Here is a 16,211-nt window from a genome sequence, read left to right as displayed (position 1 = left end):
TTCATCCTTAATAAAAACTGAAATGAAGAGGATGGTACTGGAGACAAAGTCTCATCAAAATTAAAGCTCGTCGGCAGTGTGACATTATCGCAGCACGATCTCCTGGCGTTTTTTCTGTACGTTTGTCTCTAAACCCCTACGAGATGTGACGTAAATTATGGTCATTGCCAGTATAATTTTGAGTAACACATGTTGGATATTCGTTTCGTACGTGCAAGTAGACGTCCCGCTCTTTTTAAAACGGCACACCTCTGCACATTGGCTTTCGTCATGGCCACCGGTATCAGCGGCGATACGGCATCTCGGCAGCTTTATCTGCCCCTTCCGCTCGTGGCCCCGTTCTCTACACCAGCTGCGACGTTTCGCATTACCAGTAGCCCAGCGCTCTGCCATGTCTCCGTACGGAAGGATCCTTGCGTGCTGCGGAGGGTCTTCTAGCTGGCAGCCTAAGGAGAAGACGCTGCCCGACGGGGAGCCCAAGGCGTGGAATGGAGCCAACGAGGGCATAACCGTGAGTGTGTGGAATCACAGTTGATTATCATACCTAGCTGCACGTGTCCGTTGTAGCTAGCCAGCCGGGCGGCGTGACCGAGCAGTTCTAGGCGCTTCAGTCTGGAACCACGCGACCGCTAGGTCGCAGGTTCGAATCCTGCCTCGGGCATGGATGTGATGTCCTTAGGTTAGTTAGGTTTAAGTAGTTCTAAGTTCTAGGGGACTGATGACCTCAGATGTTAAGTCCCATAGTGCTCAGAGCCATTTGAACCATTTTGTAGCTAGCCACTAGTTCGACGCAGACGTGATTCAACGATTCTGGCAGAACCGCCGAACTTTCCTCCAGTTCTTCTACAATTTGCAAATGTTTCTAAGCAGATTTAGAGAATTTTATAATTTTGTAATTTAGTTTTTTAAAAATTAAGCACATCGAAATTGAGATTTCATACGAGAATTAGATGTATTTAGCACAACTATTGTCTGGTAAACTTAAGAGTTCCGATTCCTTAGCAAGTGATAGCCTTAAATTCGCTCTAAACAGCAAAATACCTTATACATGAGTCAGATCTACTTCCAGCGGTATTATCGATACCACAAGCTTGAACAATGCAAAAAATGGTTCAAATGGCTCTGAGCACTATGGGACTTAACTGCTTCGGTCATCAGTCCCCTAGAACTTAGAACTACTTAAACCTAACTAACCTAAGGACATCACAGACATCCATACCCGAGGCAGGATTCGAACCTGCGGCCGCAGCGGTCGCGCAGTTTCAGACTGTAGCGCCTTGAACCTCTCGGCCACTCCGGCCGGCTTGAATAATGCAGCCGATGATAAATTATAGAGCATACGTTTATTTACACGACGGTTTAGCTTGATGGTAGACGAACAGAGGGTAGCAGTCTGTAGGCAAAACGATTAACAACTGCTTCTTGGATTCTTTCTTGTTTTCACAGCAGATCATATCAACCGAAACTTGGGAGCGGCAATAGTACTGGTTGGAGGGTGTAACATGTCGTTTCACTAAATAGTAACTGTTTAGTGACGTTTCCACTTCCAGGATGTTAGACACTTTTTAGTAATACTGAAAGGAAGGCCCATATTACGAATTTAATGCATTGTTATTTACGTGATTCTGTTGCTGGACTCGTGTTCTTTTCGGGGATATGACGGTCAGGGATACTTCTTGCACTAAGAAATCAAAAGTTCTAGTGTTCGTTCGGTCGCTAACTACGAAATGAAAAGTTTACACACTGTTACCATCTATATACGGAAATGTTTCACTCGACTGATTAAGAAAATTTACAGCCATCAGCCTCCAACCTTTAGCTCTGTACACAACAGGACTGCTCTTTACAACAACTAAAACAGAACTGCTTCTTAGAGCTCTTCCCACCAAAGAGCGAGATAGGACAAATATTCCGTATAAAGGTAAAAAAGAAAATTATTTACATTTGTGGTAAAGATCCTGTTTAAATCAACTAATATTTTTAAGGAACTTAGCGAAAATATTTAACGACAAAATTTCTAAATTATCCTAATGACGTGAGATGTCAAAAGCGATACATGAATGATGGAGTTTTGGAGATTATAGTTTTATATGAGCTTCTTCTCTCACAAATGAAAATATCTATACATACGCGTATTAGGGAGCTCATAATGTGTATTAGGACTGATTACATCGCAAGGGGGAACGTAAATTACACATCACCTCCACATATTCTTCGTTTCCTCCACCGTCGCGTCTTTCTCAAATCATCACTCAGCAGAAACTGGCAAAACTCGGAAGCCTTCGATTAAATAACATATTTACTTCAGCACCTGCCTGCCTTTGAGACCCTACATACTGCAACAGAGTTCTGAAAGTACAGAACTGGATTACCTGTACTTTTTCGGGGTTTAAAAGCTAGCCCATTTGTGCCAAACCAGTTAGTAACATTAACGAAAACTGCATTTACTATTTGTATGGATGCTTGTTTGCACAGCTTCTAATATAACCTCTTTTAATAGCTAGCAATGTTGAAATTACAATAATGTTTAGCAACTCTTACTCCATTAGTGAACTGGTTCGTCTGAAGGCTTTCCAGTACCTCGAGAGGAAATAAAAAAATAAATAGACTACCAGTCAAAAGTTTTTGATTACCTATCATAAAAACCATACACTTTATCACATTGTACAAACACATCGACAAAACTAAACAGACGAACAAAATAAATATTTTCTCCCTCTAGCACTAAGTAGAATAAAATATAGTTTATATTGCAGTGTCTTCAAAGTACCGACCCTTTGCCCCCAGAACAGCTGTATAAACTCTTGGCATTTTGGAAATATGATTTTGTGTGTTTTAGCAGATATTGAGTCCGACATGTCTGTAAATTACTCCATAGATCTTCAACATTAGATGACGTTGCTTTTCTGACCTCCATGTAAAATTCACCTCGTAAGAGTTCAGCCCGATTTAGGTCAGATGACTGACTTGGTCAAGTGAAGTTCTTCAGTTCCCCTCACTTCTCTTTTTCTACTGACATAACTTCTGCACAATTTAGAAGCATGTTTGCGCTCATTGTCCTGTTGCAGAACAAACTCATGACTAATATGACACTTGCCTGAATGGCAACCCATAAATGAAGGTTTATTTTTGCTACCTAGGTAGCAGAAGTCCTTAACTTCTTCTATTTCGTGACGCCAATACTGATGTTACGTTTCTTGGTATTCCCATTTCTGCTCTTCTCATTATTGTTGTCTTCCTTCGATTGACCCTCAGTCAATATTCTCTACTCATTAGACTATTCATTACATTCAGTACATCCTATAATTCTTCTTTAATTTCACTGAGGACAGCAACGTGGTCAGCGAGTAATCACTGATATTCTTTTACCGTGAATTTTAATCGCATGCTTGAACCTTTCTTTTCTGTCCCTCAATCTTTCTTCGTTGTACAAATTGAACAGTAGGGGCGAAATACTACACCATTAGCTTACACCCTTTTTACTCGTAGCATTTCTATCTTGGTCTTCTAGTCAAAAATTGTTCAAATGGCTCTGAGCACTATGGGACTTAACTTCTGAGGTCATCAGTCCCCTAGAACGTAGAACTACTTAAATCTAACTGACCCAAGGACATCACACACATCCATGTCCGAGGCAGGATTCGAACCTGCGACCGTAGCGGTCTCGCAGTTCCAGACTGAAGCGCCTAGAACCGCTCGGCAACTTCGGCCGGAGGTCTTCTAGTCTTATCTTTCCCTCTTCGTTCTTGTACGTATTATATATTACCCTTCTTTCCCCATACCTTAATCCTATTTACTCGGAATTTCGAAGATCTTGCACCATTTTGCATCATCGAACGCTTCTTTCCAGGTTGACATATCGAACGACCGTGTCTTGTTTTTCCTTCACTCTTGTTTCCATTACCAAACGCAACGCCAGAACTGTCTCTGTGATGCCTTAACATTTCCTAATGCCAAACTGATCTTCATACAACAAATTCTCAGTTTTCTTCTCCATTCTTCTGTATATTACTCTTGTGAGCAACTTGGATGCATGAGCTGTTAAGCTGATTGTGCTATAATTCTTGAATTTGTCGGCTCTTGCTATCTTCTGACTCGAGTGGGTGATAACGAATGTAAGTGCAGCTATTTTTATGTGTTGTACCGTAATATGTACACAAATTAGGAAGGTGGTTCCTTTTACTCTGCATCGAACTGTCTCTCCACAAACACGTCACAAAAATTACGACCTGTTTTTTCTGCATAGCCGTAATTGCACCACTAAGTGAACTAGCACCTGTCAGCATAGACTACCCGTTTTGCGTCTTGCACCCACTCTTCAACACCTGACCTGATACCGAGAGGAAAATAAGCTTTAACGGCTTTCCCTTGCCACAAGCACTAGGACGTTACAACCAGCCCCAAAACATACTAACCCTAATAGCTATAACTGTTAGTCTGCAAATGAATTAAATACTGATGTAAGGTCGTTCAGCCAATAAAATATCTACAGTTATACACGTTACGCCCTGTATATTAGCTACCTCTTCTAGGAAGCTACGCTCTCGGAGCTTTAACAGTAAGTAGACCATACCGTGACTCAGAACACCTCTCCTACAGTACATGACACAGACGTTGGCTAAGCATGTGTCTGACGCTTTTGCGCTTACTAAATGAACCTGTAACGAAACGTGCTGCTCTTATTTCGATGTCCTCTGTTTCCTCTATTACTCCCACCTTGTAGTGATCTCAGTGTGAAGAGCAATATTCAAGTATTGGTCGAATGGAGTGTTTTGTAAGCTACTCCCTTTGTTGCTAAACTACATGTCCCGAGGATTCTTCCAATGAATATCAGTGTAACATCTACCTTACCAGAGATTAATTTTATGTGGTCGTGCCGCTTCAGATTGCTCAGAACGCATACGACCAGATATTTTATGAAAGTATGCTGATGAGCCAAAACATTATGACCAGGTGCTTAGTACGAGGTGCGGCTAGAAAAAAACCGGACTGATGCTGGAAAAAACATTTATTTACAATTATTTACAATTTCATGTTATCTCCTTCAATGTACTCTCCTCCTCGGTCTCTACACCGCTCCATACGAATTTTCCACTATTCATAGCAATGATGCAGATCATTTTCGGTAAGTCCATACATTACTTCCGTCGCTTTTTCTTTTACTGCTTCAACAGTCTCAACTCTAGTTCCTTTCAAAGCTGACTTGACTTTAGGGAAAAGAAAACAGTCACAGGGGGCCATATCAGGTGAGTAGGGTGGATGATCTAAGATGGGAATGTTGTGTTTTGCCAAAAACGTCTTCACTGACAACGCACTGTGAGCTGGGGCATTGTCTTGGTGAAGGATCCATGACTTTTTTCTCCAAAAATCGTTCCGTTTTCTCCGTACTCGCTCACGTAGGGTAGCCAGGACGCTAATGTAGTAATGCTGATTCACTGTTTGTCCCTCTGGTACCCAATCAATGTGCACAATCCCTTTGATGTCAAAAAAAAAACAATCATCATTGCCTTGAATTTCGATTTTGACATTCGTGCTTTTTTTTGTCGTGGAGAACCAGGAGTTTTCCAATGCATCGATTGGCGTTTAGTTTCGGGATCGTAAGTAAAAAACCACGATTCATCGCAAGTAATAACATTTTGTAAGAAGGGGGGTCACTTTCAATGTTTTCCAGGATGTGAGAACAAATCATTCTTCGGCGTTCCTTCTGTTCAATTGTGAGACACTTTGGAACCATTTTTGAACACACTTTGTTCATGTTGAAACTTTCATGAAGAATCTGCCTAACACTTTCCTTGTCAACTCCTGTTAACTCAGACACTGCTCTGATTGTTAAACGGCGATCTTGTCGAACAAGTTTACCGATTTTTTCAATGTTTGCATCAGTTTTTGCTGACAATGGTCTGCCAGTGCGAGTGTCATCACTGGTGTCTTCGCGGCCATCTTTAAATCGTTTAAACCACTCAAACACTTGCGTTCGCGATAAACAATCATCGCCGTACACTTGTTGGAACATTACAAACGTTTCACTTGCAGATTTTCCTAGTTTGAAACAAAATTTGATGTTAACACGCTGTTCTTTCTGTACACTCAACATTTTCCGACGCACAGACAAAACGTCAACTACTTAAAACAGACGCCACGGGCAGACTGAGTGCAGGAGGCAGATGAAACTCGAGCAGTAGGCGGAGCGAGAGTCACGTGACAGGCCACGCGACTTTCAGCCTTATTGCATTCGTTTTATTGTTTCACCAATACTAGTCTGGTTTTTTTCTAGCCACACCTCGTAGCTTCTTTTTCCATCTTAGGAGAGAAATAGGTGACCTTTCTGCGTGTCAGGGATCCGACAGCTCGTTGGTAGGTTTGTGGAGGTATGAGGCATTAGATGTCTACGCACAGGTCATGTAATTCGCGTACATGACGGGCAGGTAATTTGCGTACTCGCTGATGGCGCCCGACAGCGATCCAGACGGGTTCAATAGGATTTACGTCCGGCGAATTTGTTCGCCGAGACATCAAGATGAGTTCCTCCATCCGCTGTAACACGTTTCTGGCTCCAAGGCACGGACAATTATGCTACTGCCTCGCGGGATTAGCCGCGCGGTCTTGGGCGCTGCAGTCATGGACTGTGCGGCTGGTCCCGGCGGAGGTTCGAGTCCTCCCTCGGGCATGGGTGTGTGTGTTCGTCCCTAGGATAACTTAGGTTAAGTAGTGTGTAAGCTTAGGGACTTATGACCTTAGTAGTTAAGTCCCATAGGCCGGCCGGTGTGGCCGTGCGGTTACAGGCGCTTCAGTCTGGAACCGCGTGACCACTACGGTCGCAGGTTCGAATCCTGCCTCGGGCATGGATGTGTGTGATGTCCTTAGGTTAGTTAGGTTTAATTAGTTCTAAGTTCTAGGCGACTGATGACCTCAGAAGTTAAGTCGCATAGTGCTCAGAGCCATTTGAACCATTTAAGTCCCATAAGATTTCACACACATCTGAACATCGGCCGTAGCAATAGCGCGATTCCGGACTGAAGCGCCTAGAACCGCTCGGTCACAGCGGCCGGCCGCTCGCAGACAGAGCAAGGTAAAAGCGATTGTCTATACGCCTCAGTATGAGCGCTAATTACTCGAATTTTATCTTCGTGGTCCTTACGCGCAATGCATGTTGGCGGCAATAGAATCGTGCGGCAGTCACCTTGAAAACCCGATTCTCTACATTTTCTGAATAGCGTTTCTCGAAAAAAAAACGTCCCCTTCCCTCCAGGGAGTCCCATCTGAATTTCCGAACTTACGTGTTGCTGGAACCTATCTGTACGAAATGTAGCAGCCCACACCTGAACTGGTTCGATGCCTTCCTTCAAACCGATGTTCAAAGGTGTGTGAAATCTTATGGGACTTGACTGCTAAGGTTATAAGTCCCCTAAGCTTACACACTACTTAACCTAAATTATCCTAAGGACAAACACACACACCCATGCCCGAGGGAGGACTCGAACCTCTGCCGGGACCAGCCGCACAGTCCATGATTGCAGCTCATTTGGACGGCGCGGCAAATCCCGCGCGGCTCTTTCAAGCCGACTTGGTACGGATCCAAAACACTCGAGCATAACTCAAGAGCAGCTCGCACCAGCGTGCTGTATGCATTCTCCTTTAGAGATGAATCATACTTTCCTAAATCGTTCACTACAGTACCTAGCCTACGCTGACGTGTAGCATTACTCGCACGAAACACTGCTGTGCTAGGCGAAGCCTATCAACAACTGGAAAAAGGTGCAAGGGACCTTGGCCTGACAGTCAATGTCGAAAAGACCAAGTATATGGCAATGACCAACCAACAAAACCTACCAAATCTAAGGATAGCCGACAGGGAGTTTGTAAGGGTGAGAGACTTCACGTATCTTGGGTCGACTATCACTGACCCAAATGACATTGGCAGTGAGGTGAAAGCCAGAATAGCAGCAGGTAACAGATGCTACTTTACCGCAGTACCCATGCTTAGGAGTTCGCTTCTATCACGAAAAGCCAAAATCCTCATTTACAAAACAACTATAAGACCAGTTGTTATGTATGGTGCCGAAACGTGGACCAAGACTGTAAATGAGGAAAGGATCTTTAGCATATGAGTAAGAAAGGTGCTACGTAAAATATATGGCACAATATATGATCAAGAAGGTTGCCGCATTCGTACGAACGCAGAACTACAACACCTTTTTGAAGAACCTGACATTGTCACCACCATTAAAAATAAGAAGACTGCGGCGGGCAGGGCACGTGATCAGAATGGAAGAAGACAGAGTATGTAAGAGGATTTGTGATGGCAAGGCTGGAGGCAGACGGCGGAGCGGACGCCTCAGAAAGAGATGGCTGGATGGAGTTGAAGAAGACGTGAAGAAGCTGGGTGTCAGAGGATGGAGACGGAAAGTCGTGGATCGGACAGAATGGCAGGATATTGTGATGCAGGCCAAGGCCCTTCAAGGGCTCTAGAGCCGAGGAGTAAAGTAAGTGAAATATACACTACTGGCCATTAAAGTTGCTACACCAAGAAGAAGTGCAGATGATACAAGAGGATTCATTGGACAAATATATTATACTAGAACTGACATGTGATTACATTTTCACGCAATTTGGGTGCATAGATCCTGAGAAATCAGTACCCAGAACAACCACCTCTGGCCGTAATAACGGCCTTGATACGCCTGAGCATTGAGTCAAACAGAGCTTGGATGGCGTGTACACGTACTGCTGCCTATGCAGCTTCAATACGATACCACAGTTCATCAAGAGTAGTAACGGGCGTATTGTGACGAGCCAGTTGCTCGGCCACCATTGACCTGACGTTTTCAATTGGTGAGAGATCTGGAGAAAGTGCTGGCTAGGGCAGCAGTCGAACATTTTCTGTATCCAGAAAGGCCCGTACAGGTCCTGCAACATGCGGTCGTGCATTATCCTGCTGAAAGGTAGGGTTTTGAAGGGATCGAATGAAGCGTAGAGCCACGGGTCGCAACACATCTGAAATGTAACGTCCACTGTTCAAAGTGCCGCCAACGCGAACAAGAGGTGACCGAGACGTGTAACTAATAGCACCCCATACCATGACGCCGGGTAATACGCCAGTATGGCGATGACGAATACACGCTTCCAATTTGCGTTCACCGCGATGTCGCCAAACACAGATGCGACCATCATGATGCTGTAAACAGAACCTGGATTCATCCGAAAAAATGACGTTTTGCCATTCGTGCACCTAGGTTCGTCGTAGAGTACACCATCGCAGGCGCTCCTGTCTGTGATGCAGCGTCATGGGTAACCGCAGCCGTGGTCCCAGAGCTGATAGTCCATGCTGCTGCAAACGTCATCGAACTGTTCGTGCAGATGGTTGTTGTCTTGCAAAACGTCCCCATCTCTTTGACTCAGGGATCGAGACGTGGCTGCACGATCCGTTACAGGCATGCGGATAAGATGCCTGTCATCTCGACTGCTAGTGATACGAGGCCATTGGGATCAAGCACGGCGTTCCGTATTACCCTCCTGAATCCACCGAATCCATATTCTGCTAACAGTCATTGGATGTCGACCAACGCGATTAGCAACGTCGCGATACGATAAACCGCAATCGCGATAGGCTACAATCCGACCTTTATCAAAGTCGGAAACGTGATGGTACACATTTCTCCTCCTTACACGAGGCATCACAACGTTTCACCAGGCAACGCCGGTCAACTGCTGTTTGTGTATGAGAAATCGGTTGGAAACTTTCCTCATGTCAGCACGTTGTAGGTGTCGCCACCGGCGCCAACCGTGTGTGAATGCTGTGGAAAGCTAATCATTTGCATATCACACCAACTTCTTCCTGTCAGTTAAATTTCGCGTCTGTAGCACGTCATCTTCGTGGTGTAGCAATTTTAATGGCCGGTAGTGTACTTTCCTAAAATTCCCTCAATAAACCTAAGTCGTCAATTCACCTTCCATACCACAGTCCTCACACGCTGGTTCCATCTCACATCGCCGGCCTCGGTGACCGAGTAGTTCAAGGCCCTTCAGTCCGGAACCGCGCGACTGCTACGGTCACAGGTTCGAATCCTGCCTCGGGCATGGATGTGTGTGATGTCCTTAGGTTAGTTAGGTCTAAGTAGATCGAAGTTCTAGGGGACTGATGACCTCAGATGTTAAGTCTCATGGTGCTCAGAGCCATTTGAACCATCTCACACCGCTTGCGACTTCTCTGGGCAGAACCCCATCATCCGCGAAAAGCCTTGTGCAACTTCCGACGTTACGTATTAAGTAGAAAGTAATGGACCTGTAACACTACTTTGGGTACTCCCGAAGTAATTTTTTCGTCTGAAGACTCTTCTCCATTCAGAGTGACATGCTGTGGTCTGATATTCCATACGGTCGTATTTTATTCATTACGTGGCAGCGCGGAGCTGTACCTAATGCCTTCCGGACGTCAAGCAACACGGCATCTACCTTTGCCTGTATCTGCAGCTCTCTGGTTCTCGCCGGCGAACAGAGCGAGCTGCGATTCACACGATCATCGTCTCCAGAAATGTTCAAATGGTTCAAATGACTCTGAGCCCTATGGGACTTAACTTCTAAAGTCATCAGTCTCCTAGAACTTAGAACTACTTAAACCTAACTTACCTAAGGACGTCACACACACCCATACCCGAGGCAGGATTTGAACCTGCGACAGGAGCGGTCGCGCGGTTCCAGACTGTAGCGCCTAGAACCGCTCGGCCACCTCGGCCGGCTCCAGAAATGTGATAATATGTCAGTTTAAAACATGTTCCAAAATTTTACGATAGGCACACGTCAGAGGTATAGACCTATAATTTTTTGCGTCTTTTGGACGCCCCTCTTTCAAAACTGGAATGACCTGTTCCTTTTTCCAATCATTCGGTGCGTTTCGCTCCTCCAGAGGCCTGGGCTTACACGGCTCCTTAAAGAGGGGCAAGCCACTTCGCATACACTGTGCAGAATCAAACTGGTATCTCGTTGAGCGATTTCAGTTGTTTTTCTATCTCTTGGCTACTTCTTTACACTGAAGTGTCGAAGAAACTGGTATAGACACGCGTTTTCAAATACAGAGAGATGTAAACAGGCAGAATACGGCGCTGCGGTCGGCAACGCCTATATAAGACTAGTGTCTGGCGCAGCTGTTAGATCGGTTACTGCAGTTACAATGGCAGGTAATCAAGATATAAGTGAGTTTGAATATAGTGTTACAGTCGGCGCACGAGCCATGGGACACAGCATCAGGGTCATAAATCAGATGCGAATAATTATAGGCCTATTTCGCTTACGTCAATCTGTTGTAGAATAATGGAACATGTTTTGTGTTCTCGTATTATGACGTTCTTAGATAATACAAATCTCCTTCATCATAACCAACATGGATTCCGCAAACAGAGATCATGTGAAACTCAGCTCGCCCTATTTGCCCAAGAAATTCACAGTGCCGTAGACACTGGCGAGCAGATTGATGCCGTATTCCTGGACTTCAGGAAGGCATTTGATACGGTTCCGCACTTACGTTTAGTGAAAAAAATACGAGCTTACGGAATATCGGACCAGGTTTGTGATTGGATTCAGGATTTCCTAGAAGAAAGAACACAACATGTCATTCTTAACGGTTCAAAATCTGCAGATGTAGAGGTAATTTCGGGAGTACCGCAGGGAAGCGTGATAGGACCTTTATTGTTTACAATATACATAAATGACTTAGTTGACAACATCGGTAGCTCCGCGAGGCTATTTGCAGATGACACGGTTGTCTACAAGAAAGTAGCAACATCAGAAGACTCGTACGTACTCCAGGAGGACCTGCAGAGGATTAATGCATGGTGCGACAGCTGGCAGCTTTCCCTAAACGTAGATAAATGTAATATAATGCGCATACATAGGGGCAGAAATCCATTCCAGTACGATTATGCCATAGGTGGTAAATCATTGGAAGCGGTAACGACCGTAAAATACTTAGGAGTTACTATCCGGAGCGATCTGAAGTGGAATGATCACATAAAACAAATAGTGGGAAAAGCAGGCGCCAGGTTGAGATTCATAGGAAGAATTCTAAGAAAATGTGACTCATCGACGAAAGAAGTAGCTTACAAAACGCTTGTTCGTCCGATTCTTGAGTATTGCTCATCAGTATGGGACCCTTACCAGGTTGGATTAATAGAAGAGATAGACATGATCCAGCGAAAAGCAGCGCGATTCGTCATGGGGACATTTAGTCAGCGCGAGAGCGTTACGGAGATGCTGAACAAGCTCCAGTGGCGGACACTTCAAGAAAGGCGTTACGCAATACGGAGAGGTTTATTATCGAAATTACGAGAGAGCACATTCCGGGAAGAGATGGGCAACATATTACTACCGCCCACATATATCTCGCGTAATGATCACAACGAAAAGATCCGAGAAATTAGAGCAAATACGGAGACTTACAAGCAGTCGTTCTTCCCACGCACAATTCGTGAATGGAACAGGGAAGGGGGGATCAGATAGTGGTACAATAAGTACCCTCCGCCACACACCGTAAGGTGGCTCGCGGAGTATAGATGTAGATGTAGATGTAGATCTCCGAGATAGCGATGAACTGGAGATTTTCCTGTACGACCATTTCAAGAGTGTACCAAGAACATCAGCAATTCGGTAAAACATCAAATCTCCGTCATCGCAGCGGCCGGAAAAACATCGTGCAAGAACGGGACGAACGACGAGCGAAGAGAATCGTTCAACGTGACAGAAGTCAACACTCCCGCCAATTGCTGTAGATTTCAGTGGTGGGCTTTCAACAACTGTCGCCGCGCGGGATTAGCCGAGCAGTCTCAGGCTCTGCAGTCATGGATTGTTCGGCTGGTCCCGGCGGAGGTTCGAAGCCTCCCTCGGGCATGGGTGTGTGTGTGTTTGTCCTTAGGATACTTTAGGTTAGGTAGTGCGTAACCTTACGGACTGATGACCTTAGCAGTTATGTCCCATTAGATTTGACACACATTTGAACATTTGTTTCAACAACTGTCAGCGTGCGAACCATTCAGCTAAGTATCATCGATACTTGTGTACCCTTGATGACTGCACGACACAAAGCTATACGCCTCGCCTGGGCTGTCAACACCGACATTGAACTGTTGATGACTGGAAACATGTTGCCTAGTAGGAGGAGTCTCGTTTCAAATTGTATCGAGCGGATTAATGTGAACTGGTATGGAGAGAAACTCATGAATCCATGGACGCTGCATGTCAACACGGGACTGTTGAAGCTGGTTGAGGCTCTGTAATGGTGTGGGGCGTGTGCAGTTGGAGTGATATGGGATCTTGACACGTCTAGATACGACTCTGACACCGTGACACGTACGTGGACATCCTGCCTGACCACCTGTATCCATTCTTGTCCATTGTGCACTCTGACGGACTTGTGCGACTACAGTAGGGCAATGCGACTCCTCACACGTCTAGAATGGCTACAGAATGGCACCAGGAACACTCTTCTGGGTTTAAAGACTACCACTCGCCACCAGACTCCCCAGACATGAACATTATTGAGTATATCTGGGATGCTTTGCAACGTGCTGTTGAGATCGCCACCCCCTCATTCTCTTACGGATTTACGAACAGCCCTGCAGGATTCATGGTGTCAGTTCCCTCCAGCACTGCATCACGCATTACTCGAGTCCATACCACGTCGAGTTGCGGCACTTCTGCACGCTTGCAGCACTCTTCTGAGTTCAAAGGCTTCCGCTGGATCTAGACTACCAAGACGTGAACATTATTGAGTGTATCTGGGATGCTTTGCAACGTGCTGTTCAGAAGAGATCTCCACCCCCTCGTACTCTTTCGGATTTATGGACGGCCCTACAGGATTCATAGTGTCAGTTGCCTCCAGCACTACTTCAGACATTAGTCGTGTCCAAGCCACGTAGTGTTGTGGACTTGTGCGTGCTCCCGGGCGTCCTAAATGATATTAGGCTCGTGTACCAGTTTCTTTGGCTCTTCAGTGTACATAGCCTATCTATGACTATGTTGTATATGCTACGGTTGAGATGAGTGACGACAGTGCGTTCTTCCACTGTGAAACGGTTTTGGAAGAGACATTTAGTATTTCTTCATTTTGGTTCAAAAATGGCTCTGAGCACTATGGGACTTAACATCTGTGCTCATCAGTCCCCTAGAACTTAAAACTTAGGTTTAAGTTAAACCTAACTAACCTAAGGACATCACACACATCCATGCTCGAGGCAGGATTCGAACCTGCGACCGTAGCGGTCTCGCGGTTCCAGACTGTAGCGCCTAAAACCGCTCGGACACTCCGACCGGCCTTTCTTCATTTTCTGTATCATCCTCTTTTACAGCGCCAGTATGGTCACAGAGTGAGTGGATAGACGTCTTCGGTCCATTTCTTTAATGTAAGATCAAAACTGCTTAGAATTTTCTATCATGTTGATAGACAGAATTTTATTTTCGCGTTTGCTGAACACATGGCCCCTCCAGAGTACCCAAAAGCGCTAATGCGCTGCTTCCTGGACTCGGGTAGAGAGCCTGTATAGGGAGAGAGCGGCCAACCGGACGATACGGCGGCCATTTTTCTGCCAAATTGCGGGCGGGACTTTTGAATCACCAGTAGTGGAGTAGTGGAGTACAAACTCACCGACTCCAAAGCACAAGACAATATGGCGAAATCATTCGTTAAATGCCTTTCTTTATAAGAATAATGTCTTATAATAACTTTCACATAGCCAATTTACAGGTCTGTTTTCAAATTTAACTGTGTGTATTGCAAGTTGTTTTATATGTAGTCAAAAGCAAGAACGAATTACTTCTCATAGATAAGTGTACTTGGTTGGTTTCCACAAGGCTCCTGTTTGATTTATGTCAGCCCTGTTGACTGCGACTGCCCACTGCTTTCGTCTTTCTTCATTGCGTGGAAATGCTAACATGCGAAATCCACCTTCGCCTCTATTGGAACAACCAAATGCAGCACAACCTGGCATCATTTACGAACGTCTGCAAAACGAATTACAGATGTCAAAAACAATACTGTACAATTACTAACGTGTTTACTTCAAACATGTAGGGCTACCGACTCCATCACAAAACACTTCATTATTTCAACTCGTATTTAACACCACAAACGCTAATTACGTACTAAAAACGGTATACAACTAAATCGAACATGCATCCACAACGCATAACAAGTCTCTCAGTAATTCATATACCTTTTAATCGTTTCCAAAAGTCCTCTGAACTTCAATTCAAAAGCACGGCGAACATAGGAAGCGCGAGAGACGTTTGGCGCCATTTTTCTGCCAAAGCTAATCAACCAATCACGGGCAACTTGATCTATGGCCACTCTCTCTGTATACAGGCTCTCTACACTCCGGTAGGCGGGCCGGCCCCTGATCGATTCCGCCCGGCGGATTAACGACGGGGTCCGGTTTTCCGGCCAGCCTGGTTGTGGTTTTTAGACGGTTTTCCACATTCCGCTAGGTGAACACCGAGCTCGTCTGCACGTTCCGCCTCAGTTACACGCCTGAACACGTCCGCACTATTTCGTGGCTTACACTAGACGCAGACAGCTGTGGTACACTCGCTACGTCCCGGGGGGGTCGGCGTGGCGGCAGGAAAAGCATCCGGCCACCCTCTGCAACTAACACTGCCAAATGCGTAATAACAATGGCGACCCCTCCTTGGAGCGGGAGAAGACGCAAAGACAAAAGAAAATTTGCTGAACACATGGCTCTTCTTACGCTAGTTATTTCTTCGTTTAGTTTTTGTTTATGTTTGAGACTTTGTCTACGTTTAAATTAGCAGGGAAGCCCTCTTTGCTTTTGTAGCAGCTTGATCGTCGAATCACTGTGTGTGTTTTCCAACCCTCACAATTTTTCTCGGCAAATATCGATCGAAACAATTCTACAATGCTATTGAACTTTGTCCATTGATGGTCATCGTTGTCAGTGCTGGAGATGAAATTTTCATGTTGACCTGTCATATAATGTAAACTCTGTTTTGCTCGAACAGTCCACGGGTATACTGCCGGTTCATAGTGTCTTACGGGCACAATATTTCGGCGATCAGACATGTCGCCATCGTCAGGTGCGCTGACGAACTGAGCTCCTGAGGGCGGGCGGCCGATTTAACTCCCCTCCCCACGCGGGCCGCTCTCTCCGCCGTCCCCGCCCGCGCGCCGGCGGTCGCGAAGACGTGGGCGTCGGAATCTGTCGTAGCGT

General features: G+C 45.4%; 1 protein-coding gene across 1 annotated transcript in view; it reads left to right on the top strand.

The window, feature by feature from the left end:
* Positions 1–363: 363 nt before the first annotated feature.
* The window catches only part of LOC124551064 (arylalkylamine N-acetyltransferase 1-like), a 94,734-nt gene continuing 78,886 nt past the window's right edge, over positions 364–16,211 (top strand). Inside the window, exon 1 of the mRNA XM_047125949.1 lies at positions 364–511. Within this exon, the coding sequence (XP_046981905.1) occupies positions 392–511 (120 nt within the window). The 5' untranslated portion in view covers positions 364–391. The remainder of the gene's footprint in view (positions 512–16,211) is intronic.

Source organism: Schistocerca americana, chromosome 9, assembly GCF_021461395.2.
Source record: "Schistocerca americana isolate TAMUIC-IGC-003095 chromosome 9, iqSchAmer2.1, whole genome shotgun sequence".
Taxonomy (NCBI): domain Eukaryota; kingdom Metazoa; phylum Arthropoda; class Insecta; order Orthoptera; family Acrididae; genus Schistocerca; species Schistocerca americana.
The sequence above is the reverse complement of the archived record's forward strand: the minus strand, read 5'-3'. Positions and strand labels throughout refer to the sequence as shown.